This window comes from Diabrotica undecimpunctata, chromosome 4, assembly GCF_040954645.1.
Source record: "Diabrotica undecimpunctata isolate CICGRU chromosome 4, icDiaUnde3, whole genome shotgun sequence".
Classification (NCBI taxonomy): domain Eukaryota; kingdom Metazoa; phylum Arthropoda; class Insecta; order Coleoptera; family Chrysomelidae; genus Diabrotica; species Diabrotica undecimpunctata.
This window is the reverse complement of record NC_092806.1, coordinates 121,264,285-121,287,640: the sequence shown is the minus strand read 5'-3', so window position 1 is coordinate 121,287,640 and position 23,356 is coordinate 121,264,285. Positions and strand designations below refer to the sequence as shown.

The 23,356-nt window shown below is 31.9% G+C and overlaps 1 protein-coding gene across 2 annotated transcripts in view; it reads right to left on the bottom strand.

Moving 5' to 3' along the window:
* Positions 1-448: 448 nt before the first annotated feature.
* Positions 449-23,356, bottom strand: part of LOC140439944 (uncharacterized) — a 45,286-nt gene continuing 22,378 nt past the window's right edge. Inside the window, exons 2-3 of one of the 2 annotated variants that reach the window (XM_072530135.1) lie at positions 4,558-4,893; positions 449-1,565 (exon numbers count right to left, since the gene is read on the bottom strand). In XM_072530135.1, coding sequence (XP_072386236.1) covers positions 688-1,565; positions 4,558-4,893 — 1,214 coding nt within the window. In that variant the 3' untranslated portion in view covers positions 449-687. Of the gene's footprint in view, positions 1,566-4,557; positions 4,894-16,866; positions 18,416-23,356 lie in introns of those variants that run through there. The other variant, XM_072530133.1, reaches the window with a different exon arrangement.

Genomic DNA, 23,356 nt, shown 5'->3' with positions numbered 1-23,356 from the left:
TAATTTAATAAAAAAAATTGTATGCATATATATATATATATATATATATATATATATATATATATATATATATATATATATATATATATATATATATACATCCGTGATGTCAAGGTGTAGAATAATACATATTGGCTGGCTTAAAATAGAGATGACAGTAGTAAAAAAGGAAAAAATGAAGATAAAGTCGAAGTAGAATTATTCCAAGAAGTAATAAAATTAAGAAGTGAGGGTAAATTAAATAGGTAACTAACAATAGCTGAAGATGGAGAAGGTGATATGAATGTAGCAAATGGAAGCTGCAAGAATTCAGAAGTAATAATATAATGAATTTAATGTTTAAGTAAATTTTTGCTTGTTGTTTCACAGTTGTTGTGTTAACAGTGAACAACCTCATATGCAGCTGCATTTAAATACTTGAGAAAACTGTTTAAAACAAATATCACAATTGTTCACCATGCACCCTCAAAAGTATTTTCGAGAAAATTGATTACAACAAAATTTCATACTTGTAAGGTTTGTCTCAAGTGTGCACTCTCAAATGTGTTTTCAAATTATCCGCGACACCAAACTGTTTAAAACAAGCTTCACACTTGTACAGTTTTTCTCCACAGCGCACTCTGAAATGTATTTTCAAATCACCAACAGTAATAAACTGCTTTAAACAAATTTCACACTTGTATGTTTTTATCCAGTATGCACTCTCAAATGTCTTTTTAAATTACTTGCTTCACTAAACTGCTTAAAACAAATTTCACACTTATGAGGTTTTTCTCCAGTATGCACTCCCAAATGTCTTTTTAAATGACTTGCTTCACTAAACTGTTTAAAACAAATTTCACACTTGTGAGGTTTTTCTCCAGTATGTGTTCTCAAATGACTTTTCAAAGCACTTATACAAATAAACTGCTTTAAACAAATTTCGCACTTGTAGGGTTTCTCCCCAGTGTGAACTCTCAAATGTACTTTCAATGTACTTAATTCACTAAACTGTCTAAAACAAGTTTCACACTTGTATGGTTTTTCTCCAGTGTGCACTCTCAAATGTATTTTTAACTCACTTTGAGTAGTAAACAGCTTTAAACAAGTTTCACACTTGTATGGTTTTTCTCCAGTGTGTACTCTCAAATGTCTTTTCAAATCAATTGGTTGAAGGAAGTGCTTAAAACAAATTTCGCACTTGTAGGGTTTCTCTCCAGTGTGAACTCTCAAATGTACTTTCAATGTACTTAATTCACTAAACTGTTTAAAACAAGTTTCACACTTGTACGGTTTTTCGCCAGTGTGCACTCTCAAATGTACTTTCAACTCACTTTTAGTAATAAACAGCTTTAAACAAGTTTCACACTTGTATGGTTTTTCTCCAGTATGTATTCTCAGATGTCTTCTTAAATTTCTTATACTAACAAACTGCTTTAAACAAATTTCACACTTGCAAGGTATTTGCCCAGTCCCAACTTTCATATTTTTTAATATTTTTCCTTCACTATGTTGATCTGTATATTTTCCTTGAGACGAAAGTAACACGTCCATAACTTTTGGTTTTTTTTCCTCCTGCGGACAACCTAAAATACAAACCAACTATAAACATTTTACTGGAGCACAAAATTATAGAATATTACAGAAAGAATATAATACATAAAGTAAAATTGTAGCCCAAATTGATCTTTCTAAGTTTATTCCTCCATTTGATCTTATTCTTTACCACTTAATGATAGTTGGTATAATAATACTGAATGTCTGCTACTGTTTTTCTGATATGTTAAAACGCTACCAATTCATTAATTAGATATAACACCTTGTTGTCAGACTTTTTGGTAATTATATTAATGAAGAAATTGTTATTTAGTTAAATTACTCACTTCTATCTATTAAATTACTTCTTTTGATTATCATTGCTTTTTTACCTATTCTTTATTTTTTCAAATTAGTTTTTTATATAAAAGTAGAGCTAAGATTGTTATTAACACTTATTTTGCTTTAATAAGTGGATTATAGTCTTATCACCTAAAGAATCTGTGCCCTTGATACATGTATGTGGATTTTGCCACATAACAATCTTTTTTAAGATTTCCACTACATATATTTGGAGGGGTTCCATCAATCCCTTTCTAGACAGGTAATCTACTTTAATACAGTCAATTTTATGTTATTAATTCGGTTTTTTGTGTTTTAACCATGTTTTAGAACATGTAGGCTGATTAAATGCAAACGTTTATTAAGAAACAGATTGACTTCCGTGGGGCATGGTAGGTAGCTGAGTTAGTTAGAACATAGGCACAGATCGCTTAGATCGTCGCTTCAAACCCCATCCGGTGTCAGTTGTTTTGACATTTATTAATTTCGTTGGTCTTTATTATGGCTATGTTAATTCAAGCTTAAAATGCACTTACTCTGTTACGTTGTTCTAAGATTTAAAGTAACGTTTAATAAATAGCAATAGGCTAATGGGTAACTGCAAGACTCTTGCTGCAAGACCAAGACCGGGAGTGTAATACTAAGACCAAGACTGTATTGGCGCAAGACCAAGACCAAGACTGTCTAAGTCTCGTCTTGTACTTGCATTTGGGCAACACTAAGCAAAAACTAACATCCACAAACACGTGTGAAAACAAAAACACTTGCAGGAACAGTGGTGTATATCCTTAGTACTTCACTTTGACTGTCAACAGATAGGTGACTCCACTGACAACACACAATGTGTAGCCTATCTACATGGCTACTATATGACATAACTTACACCATTTGTGCTAATATAAAATACTTGTTGCGGAATACGATTTAGACTTTAACTAAAATTAATGGAAAATGGAGATACACCACTTGTGCTTTAAGGGGCTCATCCATAAAGATCAGCAGAGTAATAAGTACGGAGGATTCTGTCCAATCCTATCGAGACATTGCCATATCTCAAAAAAATTAAGGAAACAGATATGAAGTAATAAAAATGAAACAATTTCAAAAATACTGGGGCAATGATAAAAAATAGTTTTTCCTTAAGTTGGTTGGATTTATAAATTGCTTATTCTATATAAAAACAGATTTTAATCCATAAAAACATTTTTGATCTTTGTAATAAAAGACACCCAAAACTTAAAGTATAGTTAATAATAAAAACCTAAAAATATGAACTTTTTAATAAACAATTCTTCAATTTTCTGTTTCTTAAAATTCCGATTTTAGACAAAAACCTTTGATTTCCCGTTTAATTAATTTTGATTTAATAACCACATTACAACGAAATTTGCAGTATTGATAGGAAATTTTAATAAAAGTTGATTGGAGAGTAGAATTTGAATTCTTGTTAAAGTTAAATGGGATTTGTATGCATTCTGTCATGAAATTATTCAATTAGCAAAATAATAATATTAAATAAAGGTGGTTTAATAATTACAATAATCGTACACAAAAGGATATCTCCAAACTATTTATTAAAGATTATTTATTGATACTTACAAAAAACTGACATTACGAACGTGCAACTCTCCAATTACGTCACGACTTATGCGCAATATCTTATCTTCTTAGTCATAGTATCATGGTGTAGAATAATACATATTGGCTGACTTAAAATAACGATGACGGTAGTAAGAACAGAAGGAGTGGAGATAAAGTCGAAGTAGAATTATTCCAAGAAGTAATAAAATTAGAAGAAGAGGAGGACCCAGAACAGAGAAAGGCGATTGATAGGGACGGCTGGAGATACGCTTAATGAGGCAATTCTTGAGGAGACTAGGACCCACGCAGGGTTGTAAAGCCACAATGATGATGATGATGAATAAAATTAAGAAGTGAGGATCAGTTAGATAGGCAACTAAAAATAGCTGAAGATGCAGAGGGTGATATGAATGAAGCAAATGGGAACTGCAAGAATTCAGAAGTAATAATATAATGAATTTAATGTTTAAAGTAAATTTTTGTGTTATGATATGGTGTTTCAAATTTGTTGTGTCAACAGTGAACAACCTCATATGCAGTTTTATATTAAATACTTGAGAAAACCGCTTAAAACAAATATCACAATTGTTTTAATTCACCATTCACCGACAAATGTATTTTCGAGAAAACTGCTTGCAACAAAATTTCATACATATAAGCTTTGTCTTAAGTGTGCACTCTCAAATGTCTTTTCAAATCAATATTAGTAATAAACTTCTTTAAACAAATTTCACACTTGAATGGTTTTTATCCAGTATGCACTCCCAAATGTCTTTTTAAATTACTTGCTTCACTAAACCGTTTAAAACAAATTTCACACTTGAGGTTTTTTTCCAGTATGCACTCCCAAATGTCTTTTTAAATGACTTGCTTCACGAAAGTATTTAAAACAAATTTCACATTTGTGAGGTTTTTCTCCAGTATGCGTTCTCAAATGACTTTTCAAAGCACTTATACAAATAAACTGCTTTAAACAAATTTCGCACTTGTAGGGTTTCTCCCCAGTGTGAACTCTCAAATGTACTTTCAATGTACTTAATTCACTAAACTGTCTAAAACAAGTTTCACACTTGTATGGTTTTTCCCCAGTGTGCACTCTCAAATGTATTTTTAACTCACTTTTAGTAGTAAACAGCTTTAAACAAGTTTCACACTTGTGTGGTTTTTCTCCAGTGTGTATTCTCAAATGTCTTTTCAAATCAATTGCTTGAAAGAACTGCTTAAAACAAATTTCGCAATTGTACAGTTTTTCTCCAGTGTGTATTCTCATATGTCTTCTCAAATTTCTTGTACTAACAAACTGCTTTAAACAAATTTCACACTTGCAAGGTATTTGCCCAGTCCCAACTTTCATATTTTTTAATATTTTTCCTTCACTATGTTGATCTGTACATTTTCCTTGAGACGAATGTAACACGTCCATAACTTTTGGTTTTTTTTCCTCCTGCGGATAACCTAAAACACAAACCAACTATAAACATTTTACTGGAGCAGAAAATTTATTGCCGAAATAAAGGAATATAATAAATAAAATAAAATTGTAGCCCAAATTGATCTTTTTAAGTTTATTCCTCCATTTGATCTTATTCTTTACCACTTAATGATAGTTGGTAATACTGAATGTCTACTTCTGTTTTTCTGATATGTTAAAACGCTACCAATTCATTAATTAGATATAACGCGTTGTTGTCAGACTTTTTATAATTATGTTAATGAAGAAATTGTTATTTAGTTAAATTACTCACTTCTATCTATTAATTTACTTCTTTTGTTTATCATTGCTTTTTCTCTTCTATCGCTATTCTTTATTTTTTCAAGTTAGTTTTTATATAAAAGTAGAGCTAAGTTGAGTTAACAACACTTATTTTGTTTTAATAAGTGGATTATAGTTTGTTATCTTATCACCTAAAGAATCTATGCCCTTGATATATGTATGTGGATTTTGCCACATACCAATCTTTTTTAAGATTTCCATTACATACATGGGGGGATCCATCAATCCCTTTCTAGACAGATAGTGTACTTTAATACAGTCAATTTTATGTTATTAATTTGTTTTTTTTTGTGTTTTAACCATGTTTTAGCACATGTAAGCTTATTAAATGCAAACGTTTGTTAAGAAACAGATTGACTTCCGTGGGGCATGGTAGATAGCTGAGTTAGTTAGAGCAAAGGCACAGATTGCTTAGATCGTCGCTTCAAACCCCACCCGGTGTCAGTTGTTTGGACATTTATTAATTTGGTTGGTTTTATTATGACTATGTTAATTCAAGCTTAAAATGTACTTACTCTGTTACGTTCTTCTAAGATTTAAAGTAACGTTAAATAAATAGCAATATACTAATGGGTAACTGCAAGACTCTTGCTGCAAGACCAAGACCGGGAGTGCAATACTAAGACCAAGACTGTATTGGCGCAAGACCAAGACTGTCTAAGTCTCGTCTTATTCTTGCATTTGGGCAACACTAATCAAAAACTAACATCCACAAACAGGTGTGAAAACAAAAGCAGTTGCAGGAACAGTGGTGTATATCCCTTGTACTTCACTTTGGCTGTCAACAGATAGGTGACTTCACTGACAACACCCAATGTGTTGCCTATCTACATGGTTAAACTCCATTCGCTTAGCTCGGGCATATTTTGACAGATTCATTGTCGGAAACCTACCACACAACAATTCCTACTTCTCAGTATTAATAGCTAAAGTATCCTACTATTGCATACTACTTTGTTTAAAAAAAGAAGAATTATTATAAATAGTGAAAGTGTATACTAAACACATCAAATTTTGGGTAGTATATATTTAAAAAATATATTTTAGTTGTAATAATTTAACATAAATATTTATTATATGGTGCAGATAAATAAATATTTATTGTCGGTAATTCGCAAAGTTCTATTTTGGTTACTATTTAGTTAGTTTACTATTAATATTGGTTAGAAGTACGTGTGCTTGGTTGTATAGTAATTTCCAGCCACTTTTAGTCTGTCAAAAAGTAACTAACTTCGCAAAAAAAATTACTAAATTCACTAGACCGTTCGGACTGGGAATAGCGAACCGATTATACTATATGACAAAACTTACACTATTTGTGTTAATATAAAATACTTGTTGCGGAATACGATTTAGACCTTAACTAAAATTAATGGAAAATAGAGTTACACCACCTGTGCTTTAAGGGGCTTATATATAAAGAAGATCAGCAGAGTAATAACCGGTGGCGCACCCAGGGGGGGGGGGGTTTTGGGGTTAAACCCCCCTCCCAGGACCCTATTCCGACACTGTTACTCACACATTTTAAGGACCCAAAATGGAGCTAACATCATAAAAAAAATTCGGTGACCAACCAAAACCCCCCCAGAGGCAAATTCTAAGTGCGCTACTGGTAATAAGTACGGAGAATTCTGTCTAATCCTATCGAGACATTGCCATTTTTCAAAAAAATTAAGGAAACAAGTATGAAGTAATAAAAATAAAACAATTTCAAAAATACTGGGGCAATGATAAAAAAATAGTTTTTCGTTAAGTTGGTTGGATTTATAAATTGCTTATTCTATATAAAAACAGATTAGAATCCATAAAAACATTTTTGATCTTTGTAATAAAAGACACCCTAAACTTAAATTATGGTTAAACAATAATAAAAACCTAAAAATATGAACTTTTTACTAAGCAATTCTTCAATTTTCTGTATTTCTTCTTAAAATTCCGATTTTGGACAAAAACTTTTGATTTTCCGTTTAATTAATTTTGATTTAATAACCACATTACAACGAAATTTGCAGTATTGGTACGAAATTTTAATAAAAGTTGATTGGAAGCTGACATTTTTCCGTGATGTCAAGGTGTAGAATCATGATACCATGACTAACAAGACAGAATGTTCCCTGTAGCACAAAATCGGTCGTGTTCGCGCATGCCGTCATTGGAGAGTAGAATTTGAATTCTTGTTAAAGTTAAATGGGATTTGTATGCATTCTGTCATGAAATTATTCAATTAGCAAAATAATAATATTAAATAAAGGTTTAATAATTACAATAATCGTACACAAAAGGATATCTCCAAACTATTTATTAAAGATTATTTATTGATACATACAAAAAACTGACATTACGAAGTGCAACTCTCCAATTACGTCACGACTTATGCGCAATATCTTGTCTTCTTAGTCATAGTATCATGGTGTAGAATAATACATATTGGCTGACTTAAAATAACGATGACGGTAGTAAGAACAGAAGGAGTGGAGATAAAGTCGAAGTAGAATTATTCCAGGAAGTAATAAAATTAGGAGAAGAGGAGGACCCAGAACAGAGAAAGGCGATTGATAAGGACCACTGATAGTTCAGAAGTAATAATATAATGAATTTAATGATTAAAGTAAATTTTTGTTTTATGATATGTTGTTTCAAAGTTGTTGTGCCAACAGTGAACAACCTCATATGCAGTTTTATATTAAATACTTGAGAAAACCGCTTAAAACAAATACCACAATTGTTTTAATTCACCATTCACCGTCAAATGTATTTTCGAGAAAACTGCTTGCAACAAAATTTCATACATATAAGCTTTGTCTTAAGTGTGCACTCTCAAATGTCTTTTCAAATCAATATTAGTAATAAACTTCTTTATACAAATTTCACACTTGAATGGTTTTTATCCAGTATGCACTCCCAAATGTCTTTTTAAATGACTTGCTTCACGAAAGTATTTAAAACAAATTTCACATTTGTGAGGTTTTTCTCCAGTATGCGTTCTCAAATGACTTTTCAAAGCACTTATACAAATAAACTGCTTTAAACAAATTTCGCACTTGTAGGGTTTCTCCCCAGTATGAACTCTCAAATGTACTTTCAACGTACTTGATTCACTAAACTGTTTAAAACAAGTTTCACACTTATACGGTTTTTCTCCAGTGTGCACTCTCAAATGTACTTTCAATATAGTTTTATTGCTAAACTGTTTAAAACAGATTTCACACTTGTTCGGTTTTTCTCCAGTATGCACTCTCGAATGTCTTTTCAAATCACTTGTTTCACTAAACTGTTTAAAACAAATGTCACACTTGTGAAGTTTTTCTCCAGTATGTGTTCTCAAATGTCTTTTCAAACTACTTGTAGTAGTGAAAAACTGCTTTAAACAAGTTTCACACTTGTACGGTTTTTCGCCAGTGTGCACTCTCAAATGTACTTTCAACTCACTTTTAGTAGTAAACAGCTTTAAACAAGTTTCACACTTGTGTGGTTTTTCTCCAGTGTGTATTCTCAAATGTCTTTTCAAATCAATTGCTTCAAAGAACTGCTTAAAACAAATTTCGCAATTGTACAGGTTTTCTCCAGTGTGTATTCTCATATGTCTTCTTAAATTTCTTGTACTAACAAACTGCTTTAAACAAATTTCACACTTGCAAGGTATTTGCCCAGTCCCAACTCTCATATTTTTTAATATTTTTCCTTCACTATGTTGATCTGTATATTTTCCTTGAGACGAATGTAACACGTCCATAACTTTTGGTTTTTTTTCCTCCTGCGGGTAACCTAAAATACAAACCAACTATAAACATTTTACTGGAGCAAAAAATTTATTGCCGAAAAAAGGAATATAATAAAGTAAAATCCCAAATTGATCTTTCTAAGTTTATTCCTCCATTTGATCTTATTCTTTACCACTTAATGATAGTTGGTAATACTGAATGTGTACTACTGTTTTTCTGATATGTTAAAAAGCTACCAATTCATTAATTAGATATAACACCTTGTTGTCAGACATTTTGGTAATTATGTTAATGAAGAAATTGCTATTTAGTTAAATTACTCACTTCTATCTATTGTAAAATAATATTTTACAATAATGCATAAACTTTCTTTAATTATATTCAAGTATATCTTCATTATGTCAATTAAATATCATTTAGCAGTGGAAAAAATATGTGTTTTAGTAATGTATCACACAATTCCATAATTATATATTCATTCATTTCAAATACTGCAACCTTGTTTCCCAAAAACAAAACAGAAAAGATCTGCAGACCTTAAGCAACCAAACAAGAAGGTAACAGTCTAATGCCTGCTACAGAAAAACACTCTTAAATTTTTGCAAGTATTTCTTTCTAGCTATATTTTTTTAGAAAACTGAGCTCTGCGTAATCAGAGGCATCCCTGTAAAATCAACAAATTGGAAAGAGCAGCACACAGATTATGTGAAACAGCTGAACTTATTTCTGCAACTACAGGGCATCCAAAAGATTCTGTCTGTATTCCCAGCTCACCCCAACTCTTTCCAAGTTATGTTAAGGGACTCGATGTTCGATAAGGAAACTGAAATACCCATGTCCCACTGTGTACTGTGCCTCGCAAGAGGTACACAATGAGACAGTTTTCATAAAAAAATAAACGCTTGTTCACAATTTGTGTTAGGTTTTTTTTTCAGTTTTAATCTATTGTGTTGTTGGCGTAAATAGGCATCTAAACCGTAGTTAAATTAAAAAAATTAATTTTTGAAATTTTCGAGTTCTATTTGAAGAAATATAATTTTTGTCTCACTGTGGACCACCCTCCCCTCAATTGAAAGTAAAAATTACTTAAGCTTGGGACACAATTTCCCCAGAGTAGACTAGAAAGTTGGTCGAATTAATGCCTAGATGACTGCCGGCTGTAATTGATAGTGAAAGAGGACCTACAAAATAATAGCAATCATTTTTCAATGCGTCGAGTTTGTTTTCTTTATTAATTTTCTTATTTTAAAAATGGCATCATTTTAGCTGTGACATCAAAATCTTACATCAAATAATTAAATATTTATTGTTATTTAAGTATGGTATATTTGAAACTCAAAAAATAGCTTCTACTATTTTAAAAGACGTCAATTTTCAATTAAATATGACTAATCTACAAATTGAACTAAGAGCTAACGGCAACCGTGCGAAATCTCAGAAGTAAATTCTTACCGGGGTCATTTTTGTTGTGTATGATTCGCCTCTGTAAATAAGTGAAAACATAAGTTAGTCCCATAAAATTTGCCCCCGTAACATTAGTAAACTCGGTAAACATCGGTAAACTTATGAACAGTTCGCTGGTCTATATATATTTACGTCCTTAGAAAGAATGGGAATGAGAGAAGTATGATATTTTAGTTTATTCGTTCCACATTCAATATGTACATAGGAGTAGTGTGTTTTATTTCTTGAGAATATATTTATTAAATAGACTTTATTATTAACTTTAAAATAGTATTAAGGTAAATAAAGTAAATTTGGGGTAAGTTTATTCTTTTTATATATATAATATGTCGCCATTAGGGCGATACAATAAACAAAGAGAAATTTGACAATTCATTTATTACATTGGATTAAAAACATAAATTAGGACTAATTTACAACCAAAAAGATTTTTTTGGGGTGTAGATGCACTCTACACCTTTTACATAAATAAATAGTGTTACTTTTGCACATCCGACGTTCTTGCACTATCGCCTTTTTTTGTAATGTGCCAATATTGTCGAATCTGGTTTCATCTGGTAAAGCAAATTTAGATTGATGTCCATGTACCAAGTTTGACACTGATGTAGCGGTTTCTTCACTATTATAAATTATAAATATAAATCTATGTCAGCTCATGCTTTCTCTTATAATGTGCACTTCTTTATCCTCATCCTTCGACCAATATATATCAACTTGAAGCAGAACGTAAACCAGATTATATACATATGCCAATAAATTTTTCAAATCTATGTCATTCATTTCAAAATCGTGACGGTTATTCTGTGATGCATAAATATTTGTAAAATATAGAATGCTCTCAATTACTTGTTTATCAAAAAAAGAGTGAAAAAATTTCAATATATGACTTGCCTCCATGGTCGGCTTTTGTATTGTCTAACTAAATATCAATCAGACTGATGTTGAATTACTACTGAGTACGAAGAAGTATCTGTTGTTGATAATAATAACTTGAGACAAATTTGGCTTTACTATTTTAGCCTGATTTTTTCTTTGGACGTTTTATCTGTGGTTCAGAGGAATATCATAATTAGAATCGTCAATCACTTGTATTTTATATATACCTGCAATATCCGACTTTATTGATTATTCGCAAATAATATTATCATCAATGTCTGCTACATCGAAAACTTCATATAATTACGCGGCACATAACCCACATTGAGTCAGCATTTTCACAATCTGAATCTTCTTTTAACAAAGCTATTAACTCTTTAGTAGTTAATGCCATATTCATTACATATTTCAAAAATTTACTCAAATAAACAAATACACTACTATATACACGCATTCACATGATAATAGTTTAGCTTACTTCATTTTAATTTATATGGAATATAAAACAAATAAACACAAGGAGACTTTCCAATCAAGTTAAAAAAACAACAAATGTAACTTTTACAGCACACAGCAATACAGACTGAAGTGTAATCTCGAGATCGTATGTTAAAATTTCAGATTGTATAGTTTAATGAAAAAATAATTATTTTCCAAAGTTTTCTATTTTTTGAACTTATGTATTACGTACTCTACAATAGGAATACAATTTTACTTTAATTTGTTAGACAATTATAAGATACCTGTCAAAAGACACATGATAATTTTATAATTATATCGGTCTTAGATTTAATTTTTACGTAATTACTTATGTGTTTAAATAAACAATTCCATTCAAATCAAATTAGAAAAAAAAAACAAATATAACCTTTACAGCAGACAGCAATTCTATAAATAGAGAATTAAGTGTAACGACAAGATCGTATGTTAAAATTTCAGATTTAGTCTAATGAAAAACTAAGTATTTTGTAAAGGTTTCTGTTTTTTGAAGTACTGTATTAGATACTCTTATAATAACAATAAAATTTGAATTTATTTTGTTATACAACTATAAGATACCTGTCAAAGTACACATGATAATTTAAAAATTATATCGGTCTTAGATTTAATTTTTACGTAATTACTTATGTGTTTAAATAAATACTTAATTTTTTTTTTGGTACTGCTCGGTAAAAATGATAAGTGGAATATGATTTCGTTGCTATAACGTTAAGTGCTTCGTTAAGTGCGATATTACCAATTAATCGCCTTCAATTAAAAATTGTTTTAGTATAGTAGTTTAATTTCAGTATGTATTTTTTTCTAATAAATATTGAGCCAATGACACAAGCTAGTTTTATGAAATAGCTACTGCATATTTAAGCTGTGAGTTACTGTAAATCCACAACTGAATATAAATCCATAAAACGTCAAAATATCAACAATTGCGATAGACAAGTAGATATCAAACTAGTAAAAACGTCTCAATCATCGAGTTAGAATCTATGGAGAGGGCATCACGTGACTAAAAACGACCTCACTTCGGCCATATTGTTTTGACAGATCGTATATGTTTATTTACGTTTGTTGTTTTTCGAATATTTTTAGTTTTATAATACTTTTATGAAAACTGTAATCATATATTGTGATAGTGCATAATAATGGTTTCTTGTTCTCAAGGTAGTTACAGTGGCAGAAGCAATGTTAACAAAAAATCTTCAGGAATAACGTTCTACAGGTTAGTATACAAATATGTAAACAAAGTAATGGCCCGTACTTCAGAGAATAAATTAATAGTATTTGACTGTATTAATTTATCTTTATGTATAATATATCGTGTTTTTAGTGTTTACCGCGGGATAAATAAATCATAGTTTATTAAAAATGTATTGCACTTTTTTAGATTATGATTAAATCTTCTGAATAACTAATCATATTTTTATAGTAGTTTTAATATTATTGAGTCCGGCCATGATCCCACCGCCATATTGATATCACAGTTAGCCACGCCTACCTACGCCGTTTTTAGTACATACGTTAATATGCTCATAGCTTCTCCATAGATTCCAACTCGATGGTCTCAATTTTAGTTATATTATGTAAAGTGAAAAATAAAAATTTATATTTACAGCTGCCATTAAATAGTTTACGGCCTTACATATCTAGTAGCTAATTTTTTGAATGTTTACCTCGTTTAAACGTGTTTTTTACGTAAAGTGACGTTAATTACCAGTGGGCAGTGGTGGATCCATAATAAGTTGATTAAAATTAAAAAATCAAAATAAAATAAATTTTTTTACAATATCTAACAAAATGGAAATTATAGATAGAATTTTTTTAGAATAAAATGGATTATGTTCTTAATAACAAAAGTAAGGAAGTCTGGGTTATACCTATCCATTTTATTTTAAATCTATTTTATAATGATATATTTAATAATGATAAACAGTAACACAATTAATATTTGGTGGAAGCCCCATTATTGTCAATACAACTTTGCAATATTTTGTTCACAGATAGCACCAATCTTTTGCGCGTCATTCAAATGTGTTCTAGAAATTTTGGACACGTTTAATTTATTATTTATTTTATTATATATAGTATATATCATCATCTTTGGCTCGACAATCCTTTGTGGATCTTGGCCTGCTCTAAGATTCGTCGCCATTCTGTTCGGTTTCTGACATGTTGCCATCTTCTGATTTTTAATATCCGTAAGTCGGTTTCAACTCCATCTAACCACCTAATTCGCGGTCGGCCTTTGCTTCTTTTTCCTACAGGTGTTCCTGTGGTTAGCTTTTTAGCAATCGTATTTTCTGGCATTCGTATTATGTGTCCAGCCCATCTAAGTCGCTGTGTTTTAATGAACGTTATGACATCTGGCTCATCAAAGAGCTGATACATTCAAAATTATATCTTCTGCGCCACAGCCCTTGGTCGTTTATAGCTCCAAATATTTTGCGGAGTATTTTACGCTCAAATATTCCCAAAAGTCTTTCATCTTTCTGCGTTAGAGTCCATGTTTCTGCTCCATATGTGAGGACCGGCCTCAGCAATGTTTTGTATATAATAATTTTAGTTCTTCTTTGAATGTTTATTGAGTGGAAATGCGTTTGGGGTCCATAGTATGCCCTATTTGTAAGATTTATTCGTCTTTTGATTTCTTCGCTTGTTTTATTGGTAGCAGTCAATAGCGATCCAAGGTATGTGAAGTTGTCTACACGTCCAAAGGTATGACTTCCAAAGACTGTTTCTCGTTCCTCATTTGCTATCGGATCCTTTGTAACCAACATGTACTTGGTTTTGTCTTCGTTGATGACTAGACCGACCTGTTTCGCCGCTGTTTCCAATTCTAGGAGATATTGCTCAACATCTCGCTTGCAACGCCCTATTATGTCAATGTCATCAGCATATGCTAAGACTTGTATCGATCTATTGTAAATAGTACCGCCATCCCTAATTCGTGTATCTCGGACTGCCTTTTCTAAGGCAATATTAAATAGGAGGCAAGCCAGAGCATCCCCTTGTCTGAGTCCATCCTTTATCTCAAAGGATCTAGAATTCTCTCCCTGTATTCTAACAGTGGCTTCTAAGTTAGACATTGTCATTCTCGTTAGTCGGATAAGTTTCTCTGGTATACCAAACTCATGCATTGATTGGTATGGCACCGTTCTCTTGACACTGTCGTATGCTGCCTTGACGTCGACGAATAGGTGATGGGTTTTAATATTGGATTCTAATGTTTTCTCGAGAATCTGTCTTATTGAATGAATCTGGTCAATTGTTGATTTTTCTGGAGTGAATCCAGCTAGATATTTACCAACTATGCCCACTGTGTAAACTTGCAGCCTTTAGTAGAGAATATTTGCTAGTATTTTGTAAGCAGTTGTTAACAGGGTTATACCTCTATAGTTGTCACACTGCAGCTGGTCACCTTTTTTATGTAACGGGCATATCACGCCTTGAGACCATTCACAAGGCATGGTCTCATTATGCCAAACAAGAAGTAAAAGCTTATGCAGTGTCTGTAGTAGGGCATCGCCACCATTCTTGTAGAGCTCACTGCAAATTTGATCAATTCCTGGTGATTTATTATTTTTAAGCTTTTTAATGGGTTGGGCAACGTTTTCGATGGTAGGTGGTCTTTAGTTTGGGTTGAAAGGATTCCAATCATTTCGATTTGCTAGGGTGTTATCTGCTTCTTCGATATGATGGCCATTAAATTTTGCATCGAAAAATTCAACCCATCTGTTTAGGATTGAGGCCGTATCATTTAGGATGTTTCCTTCTACATCCTTACAGCTCCTTATTCTTGGCTTAAACTCTTTGCGCATTTTGTTTAGATTTCTGTAGAACTTTCGAGTTTCATTTTGATTTCTTAGCCATTCTGTGCTTTCCAACTGCTTTTGCTCAAATTGTCTTTTTTTTCTTTTATGTAATCGTTTTTCTTCTCTTCTTAGGGTCCGGTATTCTTCCTTTGCTCTTCTTGTGCATCCAGCTTGATTTGTCTTTAGGTATGCCCTGTTTTTGTTATCTGTTGCTTCTTGGCACTCCTTGTCAAACCATTCGTTTTCTATAACTGGTTTGGTTTTCCCCAATATTTTTGTTGCTTTCTCAGTTATTATGTTTTATATTTTGTCCACAGTTCCTCTACATTTTCCCCCACCTCCAGGCTCTCCATTTCCTCGTCCATTTGTCTCCTATACTCTCCCGCAACGGTTTCAATGCGTAGATTATCAACATTAATTCTGTCTTGTTTCGTGTGTTTACGTGTGTGTTATATAGTATATATAGTTTTATTATATTATATAGTTTTTTATTTTATTTTTCAAGCCGTGCGAAATTTTTGACAAGCACTTTCACATTTAGTAAATACGTACGACACTGCGATTTTTCAGTATTACAATGTAAAAATGAAGGTGTAAACTATTCAGTGACCGCAGTTGTACCACTGCTGCTACCGGATGATTACGATTATCCAGCAACATCTATCCCTCGGGCCAGAGGCTCTCTGACTGAATTATATTGTTCTCCGGAGGTAATCATCTTAGTAACACCCTTAGTGCATAAATAACTATTATGTCTGCTTATTATCTACTGAATTATTAATATTTTGTATAATAACACTACACATTTGTTTTTAAATATTAAATTTTTTTCTTCAAAAATTTTGTTTACTGATTTTAGTAATTTTCAAAATTTGTTAAATATAATATGGAATTTATTCATCTTATACAATTTCAATTTTATCGATATAATTATTTATAACTTTTTATAATTTTATTTTACCTAATTATATTTAATTTTATTAAATTTTTTAATTTGATTTGATTTTATTTTTATAATTTTGCTCAATTTTTTTAAATTATATTTAATTTTAAATAATTTGATTTAATTTTAATAATTTTTTAGTTTTTTATAATTTTGTATAATTTTTCATAATTTTTTTTAGAATTTTATTTGATTTTATAAATATAATTTTAGTTCATTTTATTTTGTTAAATTATATATATATATATATATATATATATATATATATATATATATATATATATATATATATATATGTTATTTTATTTCATGCAAATATTTTAAAATCAAAATTGACCAAGTCATTCTCCAGTTATTATAAAAAATATATTACATAAAATTAAAATATGTGTATTTAGGTATGTATATTACAGTTTACCGCAAGCATCCTCAAATGTATTTTCTCAATATTTTTACGAGAACACTGTCTACAACAAAATTTCACACTTTTAAGGATTTTCTCTAGTATGTGCTCTCAAGTGTGTTTTCAAATGACCTGATCTAGAAAATTGCTTTAAACAAAGTTCACACATGTAGGGTTTTTCTCCAGTATGCAGTCTCAAATGTATTTTCAATCTATCCGCTTCACTAAATTGTTTAAAACAAATTTCACACTTGTGAGGTTTCTCTCCCGTATGTGTTCTCAAATGCCTTTTTAAAGAACTCGTAGTAATACACTGCTGTAAACAAATTTTACACATGTAGGGTTTTTCTCCAGTGTGCACTCTCAAATGTACTTTCAAATCATTTTTAGTAATAAACTGCTTTAGACAAGTTTCACACTTGTGAAGTTTTTCTCCAGTGTGTATTCTCAAATGTTTTTTCAAATAACTTGTAGTAGTAAACTGCTTTAAACAAGTTTCACACTTGTGCAGTTTTTCCGCTGTGTGTGTTTCCAAATGTCTTTTAAAATTACTTACAACACTAAAGTGTTTAAAACAAATTTCACACTCGTACGGTTTTTCTCCAGTATGCAGTCTCAAATGTGTTTTCAACGTATCCCCTTCACTAAATTGTTTAAAACAAATTTCACACTTGTGAGGTTTTTCTCCAGTATGTGTTCTCAAATGCCTTTTCAAAGAACTTGTAGTAATAAACTGCTTTAAACAAATTTTACACGTGTATGGTTTTTGTCCAGTGTGCACTCTCAAATGTGTTTTCATATCACTTGTAGTAATAAACTGCTTTAAACAAATTTTACACTTGTACGGTTTTTCTTCAGTATGCAGTCTCAAATGTGTTTTCAATCTAACCCCTTCACTAAATTGTTTAAAACAAATTTCACACTTGTGAGGTTTTTCATGTGTTCTCAAATGCCTTTTCAAATCACTTTTAGTAATAAACTGCTTTAAACAAATTTCACACTCATATGGTTTTTCTCCAGTGTGCACTCTCAAATGTGATTTCAAATCACTTGTAGTAATAAACTGTTTTAAACAAGTTTCACACTTGTGAAGTTTTTCTCCAGTATGCCTTCTCAAATGCCTTTTCAACTCGTCTGTAGTAATAAACTGTTTTAAACAAGTTTCACACTTGTGAAGTTTTTCTCCAGTGTGCCTTTTCAAATGTATTTTCAATTTATTTGAAGTAATAAACTGCTTTGAACAAGTTTCACACTTGAAAGGTTTTTCTAATATGCAATTGCTGGTATGTATCAGCAAGTGTTGTTTCAAGTATTTTGTTTGAGTAAACTGCTTGCAACAAATTTCACATTTGTAGGGTCTTTGTTCAGTCCCAACTTCCATATCTTTAGTTAATATTTTTGCTTCAGCATGTTGACTTGTATATTTTTCTTTATGAGACGAATGAATTGTTTCCATAATTTTCATTTTGTTCTCCTCCTGGGGACAACCTAAAATATAAACCAACCATAAATATTTTACCGGAACAGGAAAATTATTGCAGAAATAAAAGTAAAGTGAAAAACCGTAGCCCAAATTGACCTTTCTAAGTTTATTTCTCTATTATATCTTATTCCTTATCGCTTAATGACAGTTCGTAACACTCAATGTCTATTACTTTTCTGGTATGTTAAAAAACTACCAGGTCATTAATTAGATATCACACCTTATTTTCAGATTTTCTGGTAATTATGGTAATGAAGAAATTATTATTTAGTCCAATTACTCACTTCTATGTATTGTAACGAACAAGCTAATTTCGAAGTATCCCATATAACGGTTGCATCTCTCGGAACGATGATGCGTATTCCGAGAATCTTCAAGATGTATCGACCGGCTTATAGCGGCTTCCTACGATCGGCGATTCTACAGATCATCGCGCATGGCCGATTAGCACGGACGGCAACGTACCGCAGACAGAGCTCTTCCTACGGTCCGTTACAGTCTGTATAGGTCTCTACTTTTGTTTTTTGCCTTCTGTAAATTGTCTCTCTTCTTTTTTAAGTCTTTCATCGAAATAGTACTATTCTTCAATTGATATTTTATTCGGTTCCATGCATATATATATATATATATATATATATATATATATATATATATATATATATATATATATATATATATATATATATATATATATGTATATCCTTCCGGTTCTTACGCTCTGGCGCCGTAGAATTCCATAAAATTGTTTCATTTTGATACAAATTTAAAAAACTAAAAATAACTTTGTCCACTTTTTAGCAAAAAAGTGCAAAACAACTTTGACAACACTACAGACAACTGCTCGTTAGGGTGTCCCGAAAAATCGCTTTTTGTTTTTGTTTAATACAAGACCTCTTAAAATTGGGGTAATTCCTCGTAAATTATCACAATAATTTAAAAAAAATTATAACAATATATCTTTAGGGTTCTACCGAACTTTAAAGTTTTGAAAAATTGTCATTTTTATGGTAATGTTTCACTATACTTAATTTCGCATCCTGAACTAAATATAAAACATTATTTAATGCAAGACCTCTTACAATTTATGTAATTACAAATAGATTATCACAGTATTTTTAAAAATAAAATAAAAATATATCTTAAGGGTTCTACCGATCTTCAAAGTTTGGAAAAATTTTCATTTTTGTGATAATATTTTTTCGGCTCCTGAACTAAAATAAATTGAGATTGTACTGTACGATTGTATAATATTGCGTCGTATTATACGTTCCGTTAAAGTTTAGAGAATTCTGTGAACTTTGGTTACATCAGAAGAATCAATGAGGGCAACAAAAAAGTTGTGTGCTACTCAAACGACCGATTCTATATCAGCAAATTGTGATGAAGAAGAAGAAGCAGTGCCTGACTCTTTCTCAACAAAGACACCGTCGACTTATACGTTTAATAGAAATACGTTGCGATTGCCAACAGTTGCTAAAGTCAGTGATAGATACAGTTTATCGATGCGATCTGCTACTGCTAGTGCTTCTGCCGTTTTGGTTGACGTGGGTTTGGTTTCTACCGAAGATCTGAGACTGGTTATTGATAAAAACAAAATCCACAGAGCTGTATGTAAAGCCAGAAGAGATGATTCAAAAGATGTTGCAGGTATTGTTGTAAATAGCATTTACTTTGATGGAAGAAAGGACAAGACCCTGATAAATAAGAAAATGGGGAATCGTTACCATCGCAAAGAGATTTTGGAAGAACACATCTCATTGTTATCAGAACCCGCATCAATTTATTTGGGACATACAATGCCTAGTCGTGGCACTGCAAATGGAATTTTTACTTCGATCACAACTTTTTTTGAGGGTCAAAGTTTGAATTTAGATGATGTAATTTGCGTTGGATGTGATGGAACTGCAACTAATATTAGCTGGAAGGGTGGTGTGATTCAATCTTTAGAGGAGTATTTGGAGAGACCGCTACAATGGTGCGTTTGTTTGCTTCATGCCAATGAGTTACCGTTTCGTCACTTGTTCCTGACCATTGATGGTTCTACTTCGGGTCCTAGAGAATACTCCGGACCTATTGGAAAACAGTTAGTTGCTTGTGAAAATAAACCCACCGTGACTTTTTGTGCTGTGAATGGTAATTTGCCTGACTTGCCAAAAAATGTGGTCAATCAATTAAGTACAGATCAAAAATACATATATGAAATATGTCAAGCAGTATTAACCGGTTTCTGTACTCCTGAATTGGCAAACCGTCAACCTGGAAAAATGGCGCACTACAGATGGCTTACTACTGCTAATCGTCTACTCAGACTTTATGTAAGTACGATTAATCCATCAGAAAATTTACAGTTGCTTATAAACTATGTTGTTAAAGTATATGCTCCGATGTGGTTCAGAATTAAGTAAAAAGCGTCTTTAAAAGATGGAGCGAAGCATATTTTTCAACTAATTATGTACTCTCGATTTCTACCCGAAAATCTAAGATCTGTTGTGGATACCATTATCGAAAGAAATGCCTTTTTTGCCCACCCAGAAAACTAACTTGTGAGTATGTTGTTTGATGATAGAGATCACATTAGGGTTAGGGAACTGGCATGGCGAAGAATAAAAAAAAAATAGAGACACTGAAAGTAGCGATAAACGCAAAATATTTAAAACACCAAAAATTAACTTCTCTGCTTAAGATTACACCGATATTATTATGTGGCACGAATGTCAGGATTGTCAGGCTACAACATCGCCGGTTCTTCGGCATATTTTTACTGAGGACCTTCACATCATGGTAAAAGATAAAAGCTTGTATATTTTTGACTTTCCCTGCCACACACAATCTGTGGAACGATGTGTTAAACTGATTACAGAGACCTCGCAGAATGTAACTGGTGCTACTTCTAGAGGTAGCGTTATCAGAATCAGGTTGGAGTTTTGGGAAGAAATGACAAATTTTGGACACAAAAATAAGTTCAAATTTTTAAGTTTTTGTCATCAAATATAGGATCTATTTTGTTTGTTAAGTTGTTTTGAACCTTTCTCATTAATTTTAATAATAAAATATCTTCTAAATATAATTTTTGTATTATTTGAAGTATATGATTTAGATCTGTACAAACGTAAAATTTACAAAACTTTAAAGTCTAGTAGAGCCCTAAAGGTGACATGCTATTGTATTTATTTTACATTTTTCGTAATCTCTGGAAAATTACGCAAATTTGGATACCTCTTGCGATAGTGTAGCTCAAAAAAAAAATTTTTTATGCAAAGACGGGACACCCTACTGCTCGTGTCAGCGAATGAACAACTTCTGACTGGCACTTGTCTGTTAAAAACAAGGACGTGCTCGGATCACGTCACACGGGCATGTACCGCACCTTTGATATTACCGACTCTCGATGGGTACGACGCACCAGCACAGACGTGCCTGTGCTACCACGGACGAGACATTTCCCACGGTGCCTCGGTGCTCGCTGGTCCGCAATATCGCCGATCGTGGGAAGCTGCTTTTACAGATCGAGGCGATCAAATAAGCGAGAATAGAGGTGGACTATTCCAGATTATTCTAGAAAATAACGACTTCTGTATTTAAGGAGCGCTGTTGTTAGTTTTAGTTTAGTTAATAAGATAGTACCATACTGTAAGCTTGAAAATAAATAGATTTGCATAAATTAGAACCGCTCGATTTATTAAACCCGTTACAGTATTGTAGAATATTTGTCTAAAATTACATTTTGAATAAACACTAAAAAGTATTTCCAAGATATTGCGTATCACACAATTACATACATAATTATAAATTTTTTAATTTCAAAGATACCACCTTGTTATCAGACTTTTTTGCAACCATCCAACTTTTTTGAAATGCAACATATTTTCATTATAAAAAGAATCCAAAACCAAAAAGGTTATTACAGCCTCTTGCCTGCTGCGCAAAAATACTCTTATATTATACATATATACTTTTTTGCAAATATTTATTTCTAATTATATGCTTTTAGATAACTGAACTCAAAGTAATCAGATGTGTTATCAACGGATATGGATGACTCAGATTATTTCTGTAAAATGGACAAATTGGAAAGAGCAGCACACAGATTATGTGAAACTCGTTACAAATGTTTCTTGCTTCCGTGTCAGTGATCCTCCTCCAGGTATCTCGGGGTTTATCTAGCATTTTTGCTTCTTGAAGATTCGACTATCATGGTCATTTGATACATTAAATTAAGCCTTGGATTCTTAGGCTTGGAGCTTATTCCACATGAATAAAAATTAATGGAAACCAAATTTCTAATATCTAGACAAAAACTTACAGAAAGTCTTGGACCTACTAAATAATGCTTATTGGGCATTTAGAATGAAGATTAACGTGAGGAAAAAACCAAGATAATGGTATTAAAAGTTTAAAACAAATTTCACACTTATGCGGTTTTTCTCCAGCAGGTGAAACAAGAAGAAGTGAAGCAGGTAGTTTGAAAATGTGATTTCAAACTACTTGCTTCACTTCTTGTTGCGCCGTCTCCTTTCGAAGGTTGGCGATTCAAATGGCAATTGAAGCTTTTGAAACTACTGCACGAAAGATTTCTGTGGATGAGCGGTCAAACCATCTTCTCAGGTCTTTCTTCAGGATCTTTTGCCCTGCACTTTACCTTCCAATATGATTTGGAATAGTTCATATCTTTCACCTCTCAACACATGATCCAAGTATCGTACTTTCTCCTCTTTGATTATGCTGAGTAATTCTTTTTGTTTACTCACGCGCCGAGGTACCTCAGCATTAGTAACTTTTTGTATCCATGGAATTCTCAGCATCCGTCTGTATAATATACATTTCAAAGGCATCTATTCTTTTTTCTGTTTCAGAGTCCATTGTCCAACTTTCACAGCCATACAGCAAAACAGAGAAAATGTAACATCTGATCATTCGAATTCTGAGCTCTAGACTAAAGTCCGATC